Source organism: Purpureocillium takamizusanense, chromosome 3 (genome assembly GCF_022605165.1).
Source record: "Purpureocillium takamizusanense chromosome 3, complete sequence".
In the NCBI taxonomy this organism is placed as follows: Eukaryota; Fungi; Ascomycota; class Sordariomycetes; order Hypocreales; family Ophiocordycipitaceae; genus Purpureocillium; species Purpureocillium takamizusanense.
This window is the reverse complement of record NC_063070.1, coordinates 562051-572764: the sequence shown is the minus strand read 5'-3', so window position 1 is coordinate 572764 and position 10714 is coordinate 562051. Positions and strand designations below refer to the sequence as shown.

General features: G+C 54.2%; 3 protein-coding genes across 4 annotated transcripts; 2 read left to right on the top strand and 1 right to left on the bottom strand.

Moving 5' to 3' along the window:
* The first annotated feature begins 1563 nt into the window (after positions 1 to 1563).
* JDV02_003698 (uncharacterized protein) lies at positions 1564 to 3775 on the top strand. Of its 2 annotated transcripts, XM_047984856.1 has the most exons (5): positions 1564 to 1725; positions 1830 to 1994; positions 2103 to 2552; positions 2619 to 2759; positions 2813 to 3775. In XM_047984856.1, exons 1-5 carry the CDS (start codon positions 1657 to 1659, stop codon positions 2966 to 2968), a joined length of 981 nt encoding a protein of 326 aa, XP_047840831.1. In that variant the 5' UTR covers positions 1564 to 1656; the 3' UTR covers positions 2969 to 3775. The 2 variants fall into 2 exon arrangements, with proteins under 2 accessions (XP_047840831.1, XP_047840832.1); XM_047984857.1 differs by having other exon boundaries at positions 1564 to 1994.
* Positions 3776 to 6443: 2668 nt separating this feature from the next.
* JDV02_003697 (uncharacterized protein) lies at positions 6444 to 8819 on the top strand. Its single transcript, XM_047984855.1, has one exon. It carries the CDS (start codon positions 7103 to 7105, stop codon positions 8675 to 8677), a length of 1575 nt encoding a protein of 524 aa, XP_047840830.1. The 5' UTR covers positions 6444 to 7102; the 3' UTR covers positions 8678 to 8819.
* Positions 8794 to 10709, bottom strand: JDV02_003696 (uncharacterized protein; the record flags this gene model as incomplete). The annotated part of the gene is made up of 2 exons (XM_047984854.1): positions 8794 to 10391; positions 10457 to 10709. The coding sequence occupies 2 exons, from the start codon at positions 10707 to 10709 to the stop codon at positions 8794 to 8796; spliced, it is 1851 nt and encodes a 616-aa protein (XP_047840829.1).
* Positions 10710 to 10714: the final 5 nt, after the last annotated feature.

Below are 10714 nucleotides of genomic sequence, written 5' to 3'. Positions count from 1 at the left end.
CCAAAGGCCTCATGCGTGATGCGCTTCTCCACGCGTGCATGCATGGAGGAAGGGCTTGGCGTGGGCCATTTCATGCGATGAAGTAACGCAGGCGTGAGAACCGCACCTTCGCTGCCCTCTCATTGGCATCGCGTCTCCTATAGTTTGCAAGGAACAAAAATTCAGGTAATGTCTGCATGACATGACATGTAGTCGCGTTGGGACTGTGGATATAAATAGGAGTACGTAGTAATATTGAAGTTACTTCGTATTCACAAAGGAAGGAAACTCTCGCCGCAAAGGTGTCCCAACTTTTTTCTGGGTCCGCACCCCACTCCCAGACCGCGCCAGCCATTTCTAGTGTGCGCAAGCATGAATAGCTAATAAGAAGCTTTCAGAATTATAATAGTTACGCTAATTTATATAGTAGCTAAGTAAAGGCACGATAAATATAAAAGCTAAAGAAGAGTATATTTTAGTTAGCTATTTAAATTATAAGATATAAGCTTAAAAATCTAAGCTTATATAGTACTTATAGAATAAGCTTTAATAGTATATTAATAGGAGAAGGCATAGAGGAAGGAGTAGAAGAAGGAGTAAAAGAGGGAAGATAGCCTAAGGAAGACGAAAAATAGCTAAAGGAACGGCTAGGAGTAAAAAGGGGCTATAAGGATAAGACTATAAGGATAACTATAAAGGGGGGAAGCTTTCTTAGTTAAAAGGAGTATACTATGCCTCCTTAGTTATAGCCGATAATACTTACTCTTTTTACCTTATTTTTAATACTTTAGATATAAGTATGCCTTAATAATATAAGTACTTTACTTAAGGCATAGATTACTATATAGTTTTATAACTAAGTATAAATATAAGTATCTAACGTTAAAGACTATTTAATTAGCCTATAACTAACCTTTTAGCTATAAAGATAGCTTAGAATTCGGTATCCTTATATAGTAATATATCGGGTAGAGATAAGAAGAAATAAAAAATAAATAGGATTATATCCTATAGGTTTAATATCTTTCTCGCCTTAATATAATAGCCTCTTATATAAGGGTATTATATATTTTAACCTTATAGCTTTAATGCCCTATTATATAAATTCTTTATTAATATAAGTCTTAATATTATTAAAGATTAATAAATATTAAAGAGAGGTAATTTATAAATATTATTTAAAATATAAAAATTTCTTTAAATTAATAAAAAAAGACATTATTATATCTTTTAATGCTTATTATATTACTTTTAATATAGGTTTAAATATACTTAAAGCCCGATTAATCTAGTTAATTTTTCCTTTATTTTTAAGGTCTTTAAGTATATTTTATATTATAGCTTTATTTATAGCCTTTAATTAGATTATTATAAAAATTTAGGTTTATTTAATTAAAAATAATAATAAAGAAGTTTTAAGAAAGCATTATTAATTAGCTTAGTCGGGCGCGTTAGGAAATTGAGGTGCGACCTTAGGGTAGCCACGGTATTATAGGGCAGGACGTTACTTCGTACCTCATGGCCGCAAAAATATTACATTTTGGTGGAACGGTGGAGACGACATTTATGAGCTTGCATGTTTACCAGCGTCGCGGCTCCCTCATCGCAATCGACGTGCAAGCAACACCCAATCACTCTATAGGCTTCGTGATCATACCCAGGAGACTCGCTGTAGCGATGGGTGGGAAGCGGAAGCAACTACCTGGCGGTGCCGATGGCGGCCGCACTTCGTACAAGCGAAGCAAAGTAGGCCACACACCCATCGTCGGGTGAACGTCGTCTCAACCCAGCCGCGAGACAGCATGCTACCACTCGGAGACGATCATTGGCTGACGAAGTATAATGTCCAGGGCGGCAATTCGGGCAGGTGGAAAACGCCGCATCAGAACGCCAAGATGGCCGAAAAGGTTGACGGGGGCGTCGCGCTGGATGTGGGAGATGAGGGCATCTGGGTCACGTTCGCCCGGGGCATGAGGGCCAAGGCAATGCGGGAGTTCAAGCAGCTTTGTGAAGAGGTGAGAACAACCCTCCTCCCTCTCTTCCCTTTCCCCATCGGTTCCTCAAGAATGGCTTCCGCCACATGGCTATTCTCCCGACAGGGCTGACCAGGCGGTGGCGCCCAGTACGGCGAGACGCTGTACGACATAAAGCCGCAGAGCGCGGCAGAAGTGGACGAGGAGGAGGACGCTGAGGAGGACATCGAGGCATCCATCAAGAGAGAGCTCGACGCAATCAAGGGCGATGACAGCAAAAAGCCCAAGGTGCGACAAATCTTCTCGCCCGTGTCGTCGGGTATTGAGTGCCTCTTCTTCATGAAGACGATGGCGCCGATAAAGCCAGGCGAGTTCGTGCTCAAGATCTGCCGGGATGCCAGAGACTGTCCAGACCCAAGGCAACGAAAGGTCAAATACATCAACCGTCTCACGCCCGTGTTCAACACAGATAAGGCGACAGAAAAGGGCATCATCAGGGTAGCAAGGTCGGTCTTGTCGCCGTTCTTCACCCTCATTCCAGAGGAAGGGGTGGAAGCAGCGGAAGCGCCCCAAGCTGTGAGCAATGGGCAGGCTTGCACGGTAGGTCCCCTTTCCCTCCCTGATGGGCACCGTGTTGTGCGGTGACTAAAATTGACCCGGCAAAAGTACGCTATTCGGCATAACGTTCGAAATCATGTCACGTTCAAGTCAGACGAGGTCATCAAGAGCATCGCGGGCCTTGTCGATGTGCGGCACAAAGTCAATCTTGGGAACCCGGACAAGGTCATCTTGGTAGAGATTTTCCAGGTATGTTGGCGGTGCTTAGGGTGACCGGCCGGTTGGCTGACTGAGATGGCCAGCTCTTCTGCGGTATATCGGTCGTGGACGGGAAGGAGTGGGAGGCTCTCAAACGCTACAACATGAACGCACTCTATGGCATGACGGCCGACGAGAAGGCTGCCTCGGGAGGGCCGACTGGGGATACGACGACAGAGCCTCCGCAGACATCGTCGTAAAGGCCGACCGCCATTTTGGCGGAGCCGTCGTCATACGTACCAGGCGGCTGCAAAGAGCAGTTCTTGGCCAAATTCACTTTGCATCAGAATAAGCAGGCGGGAACCGGACCAGTCATGGCCAAGCGCGGCAGTAAGATACGAAACAGCAAAGTCTCCGATGATGTGACGTATGCATATGTCGGCGCCACAGTGGCACAAGCAAGACCAGGGAGAGTTGCTGCTCGTCACGACAGCGAGCGCCCGATGACGACTTTGGCGAAAACAAAACAGGGTCCGGCCTGGTACGGGAGGTGGAAGAGCGGCAGTGTGCGACACACTGGGAGTAGGAATAGGGGGTTCAGGCAGTGGCGGTGAGAGCCTTGGATCTTGCTCCGATTTCGAAAACAGGCGCAGCTTGGCAGGGTGGAACGATAGACACGGGGCGCAGCGAAGCGCTCTCGTGTCGTGGACGATGTGTCGCGTCCAGGTACGTATGTGAGGATGGATGGAGTAGGGCAAGCAAGGCAAGGCAAGGCAAGGCAAGGCAAGGCAAGGCAAGGCACGGCACGGCACGGTACGGCACGGCACGACGCATACCGACTGCCGGGGCCGCGACGTCGCTGGTAGACCATTGGATGGGCATGGGCTGAGATGCTCTGCTGGCAGACTCGACTTTGGAGGAACGGGCAGCTGTGCGTAGGATGCCTTGCGCTCAATGAGCCACGCAATGACTGGAGAGAAAGGAACCGCCGCTATGCACAGTCATTGCGCCTTCAGCGTCGTCGTCTCGGATGGCCGACTACCTTGGACGCAGCTACAATATAGACACAACTCGATTGCTCGAGCTGATGATGCTTGGTGCCGCTCCATACTTGTTCCTTATTGGCATGTGCAAGGCAAGGTGAGGTTAGCCGGGCGGTGAGCGTAGTAGTAAGACGGGGAACAAAAGAGCAGCAGGAGCAGGATGGAATTAGCCGTCGTCTTCTTGGTCCCAGGAGACTCTTCACTGCTCGTCCTCCTCTTCTTCTCACGGCGGCGACGCCCCTCGCTGGCCCATCCTCGGCCCCCAACCTCCTGTGGCAGTACGAAGCGCAGTGGCCGTGCGCTGGCAGTATTTCGTACTCGTAAACTCGCAGTAACTGTAGTACGTAAGGTACTTCGTACTTGGTAGTCAGAATGGACTCACTCGGCCGGCCGTGGGGGGGGTGAACCCCAATCTTTTCTTTCCCTTCCTCCCTTGTTCCATTTCATTCATTCATTCTCCATGATGGTCGTTGTTTCCCAAGTCAGAAGAAGCGGGGGCTCCACCGGTTTGCATTGCAGGAGGACGCGGAATGCAGCCGCCGCATGCTCGCTTATGGAGGCCAATCACGACCGAGCCCAAGCAACGCCTCAATCTTAACGACGATGACGACGAGCGAGTAAAAGTGCCGCCGGCCGAAACGAAAAGGCAAGTCCCCGAAAAGAGGAGGCAAGGTAAGGCAAGGTAGGAAGGAAGGGGCATACGTACCACTTGCTGGACGACGACCTTTACCTTCCTGGCAGGACTATTCTGTACCTGTATGTTGTATGTTAGAGGTACAGTACTTACTGTACCGGACGGACTTTTGAATGAATGCAGACAACACGTCTCAGAGCCTCCGCCCCTCTCCTTTCTTTGCGTCATGCTCGCCCTCCTGAGACTCTGACCAGCCGAGAATCGACTCGGCCGATCCCCAACTTCGTACTCTTTTCCTTTCTCTCACTTCCTGGCCAAGAGGTGGTGGCCTGTGTCCCGTCAGACCCCCCACGACAAGGCAAGGTATCGGGGTTGCCGGCCGGCGAGGGCATGGCAGCACCACTGTTGCTTTTCTGCCTGCTCATCTGCTTGCGTGTACGCACCAAGCATGTACGCACGTCTCATCTGCTCGTCGTTGGCTACCCTGTGGCCTGCTTTCCTTGCTGCTTGAGTGTTGATCACCTCCGTCGCCGCCGCCGCCGCCATGACACGCCTGGTTGCCGTGCCTCTGTCCCCTTGGCCACCCCCAGCATCAGCCCTCGCCTATCTCGACGAACCGCATGGCGGTGTGCAAATAAAAAGGAGGGGTGGGGGGGGGGGGGCTTGCCCACGATGAGACGCCGGCCGCGGAGCGAGCGAGGAGACCGGTCAGCTTTGCACTGGCGCCATGGCTCTGTATTAAAAGTACGACTACTATCGAGAAGGGGTCAGGTCAGGTCAGGTCAGGCATGGCCAGCTGACACATTGTCCGGCGACTGCTCGATACGACTAAGTAGCTCTGCCCAACCTGTGACGGGATCCGGGATGCAGCTCCGCGAACATGTCAAGCCCATGCAAACGGCCATCGGAACTAATGCCAATGCCGTGCCATGTTATGCCATGCCATGCCATGCCATGTAACGAAATGTGTACGTGCGGTGCTGCTGTGAAGCATCAACCGTTATCACCAAGACGCCGGGGCCTCGACATGCGCCGCTGACATGTCGCTGCCGTCGCGCCCGCCGCCCTTGTTTCTCGTTGCGTTGCTTGATCTGCATGCATGGTCTAAGCTTCCTCTCAGCCCTGCCACGGCTCCAACATCTCCCACACCCACGCCTACACCCACAGAGCAGGACAGGCATGACGAAACTCGCTTGCCACGGCCCAATTGCCAGCATGGCCCGACTTGGCCAGCGCGCCGGGACGAGGTGACAGATCAGTCAAGAGGCGTCTAGTAAGTAGGCCCACCTCACCTTAGTACTATCCTGATTCCTCCTCACCTTTATGAGCCCGCCCCCACAGGTAAAATGTACTTTGCGCGAGCAGAGCAAGACATGTGTACATTCTTAGGTGCTATTGTGCCTGTGCCTGTGCCTGTGCCTGTGCCTGGCCTGGCTTGGCTTGATATCACCTTGCGCGCCCACTTTGCGATATTTCCTTCTCTGAGTTGGACAGTCGGGATGCTGGCCCAGCACCATGTTAGTAGTCTGTCGCTAAATTATAAGGCGCCTGTGATCTCTTGGCGTGCTCCGAAGACCTGGCTGTTGCGGGCCGAAGCCAGCCTCACGAGACACCGCCCCGTAGGTTTTTTGACGTGTAAGCCACATGAAGCAGACTCACCCCCTCCTCCCAGGGCGTGCCTCCGTCATCATCGTCATCGTCGCCGCCGTCATTGTCAAGCCAGCAAAAAGGGCGCACACTCGCTTCTGCTCCTCCTCACCGGCACGCATGCAGGCACGCCTGCTTCCCTCCACCGAGCGGGCGCCATCTCGATCATGTCGCCGCGTGAGCTGGCCTTGTTTCGCCCTCCGGTCAAGTAGTACGGACACACCCCTCTCCTGCGACGGCGTTTGCCCGCTATCTGGGGGCAGGTCTTCGCCTCTCCCGCTCCTCGTCGGCTCGCCGGTTTCGTTGCCGGCTCAGCGCCGCCGAGCCAGCCAGCCTTCTTCGTCCGCCTCTTCTTCGTCGTTGCTCGCTTGGCTCCTCCGACCATCGACCGGGGCCATCCTGCTCATAGATAACGCGGCCCAGCAGCGGCAAATACCCGCTCGCGAGCATTGCTCGCCACGCGTCTCATCCTGCAACCAGAGGCGGAAGAGGGGGGGGGGACCCTTGGCCGGGCCGGCGCTGCTGAGCATCCACCCCAAGGCCACCCCTCGCCCTTCTGCACCGCCTTCTGTCGCCTCCCTGGCAGCGTCGGGTTTCCAACCCCTTGGCAGCCTATGCGGGCTGCTGGCAGATAGCAAGGAAGCGTTCGTGACAAGTCGCCCGCTCTCGCTGGCCGTCGTTTCCGGTCGAGGTACAGCACCATCCAAGTTCCGTCGTCAACATCCTGCCCAACCGACCAACGCCACCCTTGTAGTGGCCCAGACGACACCTTACCAGGACCACAATCTCCGTGGCACTTTGTTCAGACGGCTCTTCCCGACCCTGTGAAGAGGCGGTAAGCTCCCTTGATACCGCTGTCTGGCCACGCATCTGGCCGTGGCCGTACTACTACTTATAGTTGAACGTGACCAACGCTTTCGGGCTCGTCCCGCCTCCTCCATGACGCTCCATCGTCTGTATATTATTCATCTTCGAAGAACGCGATTCTCTAGTGTCATAGGAGCAGCTCGCTTGTCTATCTCTCAAGGTTCGTTGCTCAAGCAGGCCTCGGCCACCGGCCTTCTTCAGCTATGGTGGACTGTTTGGGCCCTTCAGCTGCCCTTCTCCAACTCGAGAGCCGCCGCCGCAACGTCGCACACCGCGCGCTTCTGTTGGCATCCACCGCCAGTGCCGCCATGCCGATAGACGGGCAGCCGCCGCTGATCGAAGGCGTCCGAAACCTTCTCGTCTCCGTGATCCCCGAAGCAGCGCCCAAAGGCCTCGACCTCGTCCCAGCCATAGGGCCCCACCTGAATTACCACGCGGAAGCCGCACTTGATGGAGCCGATTTGACGCTGTCCTTTTCTCTCCGGGCGTCGAGGCTCTTGCGCTCTGAGCGTTCTGCCATGAGGTCAGAGGTTGCCCTCTTACAATGGCTGGCCAAACCTGGCGAGGGCCTCCTGTCCCCGTCACTCGCCAGCAGATCGGGCCAGTTGAAGCAAGACGGGGTTTATTGTAGCCACTGCGGCGGACATCATCAGACATGCGATGGCGCCACAGGCACGCTGCTGCCCTTCCTACCTCGGCTGATCAAGTATGGGACTGCAAGAGACATTGGCCAGGGCGAATACACCATCACAAGGCCGGCTCCGGGTACGAGTAGAGCGGCGCTGGCGGCGCCACCCTACGCCGCCCAGGAAGACGACCTCGATCTCCAGACTGGGCGCCTGCTGCGATGCATATCATCTCAAGTCTCCCCCAATGGCAAGTTCGGCACCGCATTCGCCGTTTTGTCGCCCCAATCAGGCGGCGATGATAGCGTTGGCCACATGGGAGAGAGGCCGTCGACGCCAGATCGAGATGCGCGCTACGAGACATGGTCCGACGCATTCATTTCTCTCCTGGAGTCGGCTCTTCGCGATGCCGAGGACTTCAAGGTCGCCATTCGATACGAGGCAATCAGGGACCACGTGAGTCGATTCAAGCATTTCCTAGATGCCGTATCGGTGCCGCGTTTGGTTGTAGTCGATGCCGGTGAAGAACACCATACCCTTGTCTCTGCGCTTGGAAGCAAAGCGCACGCTGCCGATTGGCAGTGCGACATGCATGGACCCGATGAGCCTTTGCTCACAGCCAGGCACCCGACGGATTCCATGGCAGAGACGAACGGTGAAGCGGCCACTGGTTCCGACACCGCAGCCAGCCAACCTAGGGTCGGCCAAAGGAGGGCGTCTGTGCCATTGATGGTGACAGGCATCCGAGGGCTGGGAAACAGCGTCTTCGGGGACCCCCTATTCGCTTCAGTTCTTAGCAGGAATGACGCTGCAAAAATTCGTTTTGGTTTCATGCCCGCAATGGCTGACCGACTCGATGATGCAGCCGCGTGCACTCACCACAGCAACCTTTTAGAGGATGCAGGGCACGCCGAAGTCCGTCGCCTTCTCTACGAATGCCACCATGCGGTCATTGCCATAGTGAGGGAGTACTGCCGGAGGCAGAGTGATAGTGATGATAGGGAAATGCCTGCCAGGAAGAGGCTGACTCAGGCTCTTCGGAGGCTTGATAGCATGGACGATGCGGGAGTCGTATGGTGTCACCATTCTGATGACGATGTCTATCCGGTCAAGCGGCGGAGATCGGACAACCATGGGAGTGGCGACGGGTGAAACGTGAATAGGCCGGGGTGAAGACGTCGCAGAGCCAAAGGGAACAGCGGCCCAGACAAACGGCACGCAGCATGAAGTGGAAGCGAGCATGTTCGTCCTGGAATCTCGTTCAAGTCCTAAGCGTCGTCGTCTTCGTCCCGGGGAAGTTGCAGGCCCATCAAACCCAGAATATTGCCGGTTGGTCCGGATGCTCCAGCCTGACTTTTGAAGCTCTCCAGCAGATTTCGTGCCAGATTGTAGTCCACATCGACCTCTCCATCGCTGCCCTCGCTCGCTTCCTGGTCGGGATCCTGGCTGTCGCCGCCGCCGACGCCTTTGCCTCTGCCGCCAGAAGTGATGCGTTTTTCGGCATTGCTGTCCAGTCTTAGCGCCCCGTGTCCCCTGAGCTCGGCCTCCATCTGCGACGACAGCTCTTCAATGCCGAGGTCGCTTTCGCGAGCACCTGCCATCGAGCCAGGAGGAAGCTGACTCGCTGATGTTGAGGACTTGGCTGTATTGGCGGCCGGCTGAGGATCATGAACGGGCATTCCCATCATTTCCCGCATGATGTTCGAAAATGCATCCTCATCAAAACCAACTTCCTTGTCTTCAAACTCACTGTCCTCATCACTGAGCTCGTTTTCATCGTCGTCTTCTTCCTTGTCGTCCAAGTCATCGACCTCTGCGCCATCCAACCCAGCGCGCTCGTCATTCAGAAAAGCCTCGAACCGCGAAACAATCTTTCTCAGATCCGCCTTGGTCTGAGCACTGCCAAACCCCGTGCCTCCAGCCCCTGATTTTGCATCTTGCCGCTGGCCGCTTAGTTCGCGGTCAAAATCATCGTAGTTAATATCCATCCAGGAGTCATCATCGTCCCTTTCGTTGCCGTGCCACGAATTTATTTCCGGGTCTGCGGGTAGCGTGGAGTCGCCATCCTCGTCAAGATCGTCGAGGATGAGCCCCACCTCGCGGACAATGCGACTGTTGTTCTTTGCCGCATCGCGAGCGAGAATCTCAAAGCCACAGGTAAGCTTCATGCCCATGTCTAGCCTGGCTATACTCTTGTCGTTGCCCGACACGGCTCTAACGGCATCTTGCCAACCAGGTGGGGGCTCGAAACGCTGCGATTTGAGTTGCGCGAAGAGAACTCTGCTGAACCTCGCGCTGAACGTGACCATGTCCTCTGGTTTGAAGCGCCGGCTTGCCGTAGCTGTGATGATCGACTGCATGTCAATGGCGTCGCGGAGATAGAAGGCTTCCACGGCGGGCGCGATCGATCTTGGTATTTCGTGGAGGATGTAAGCAACCTTGCGCGGGACGGTAACCATGGAATGATGAACGGATTCGGAAATCTGCGTTGGGTATCTTTCCAGTCGATAGAACGCCTCGGCCTCGATAAAAGCAGAATGTACCAGGGAATCGGCCTGGCTGGTGATGTAGTCAACGGCTGCGGAGAGAGAAAGTCTAGAAGATGACGAGCCACTGCGTCTGTCTTCATCCGGGATAATCATGAGATTTGATTTGTGTATCCACACCCGATTTTGGTCCGTTTCTGGGCTGAGCCACTGTGGCAATACGTTGGCAGCCTCAATCAGAAGGAACTCGCCGTCAGTGTCGGCGGCTCGAACCCATAGGCTTGGGTGAAGCTTGGTCAGCTCTCGCAGGATATAGACTACTAGCCATTCATCTTCGACGGCATCGCCATATTCTGTGAGCCCGTGAAGGTAGCGCAAACCTTGATCACATGTTAGTCCGGGTGAAGCTGTCTTCATATGAAGGGGTGCGCTTGTGATAACGCACCATCCGCTACCTTGAGCTCAAGATTAAAGTCATCGCGCTGCCAAATATAGTCCGCAGTTAAGGTCTGGGCGAGGCCGAGGGCACTCTTGCGTAAAGACTCCAGAGCGTTCAGGGTTCTGCGTGCGTCTACCTGTTCTTCGAGTAGGAACAGGCAGTATTCGACCGAATTGTCAGGCAGATGGCATTGTGGCTTATCACTGCCAGATTTCTCATCACCGCTGTCAGGTACGGCGTGTTCAGTCCCGTCTGCCATCTCCA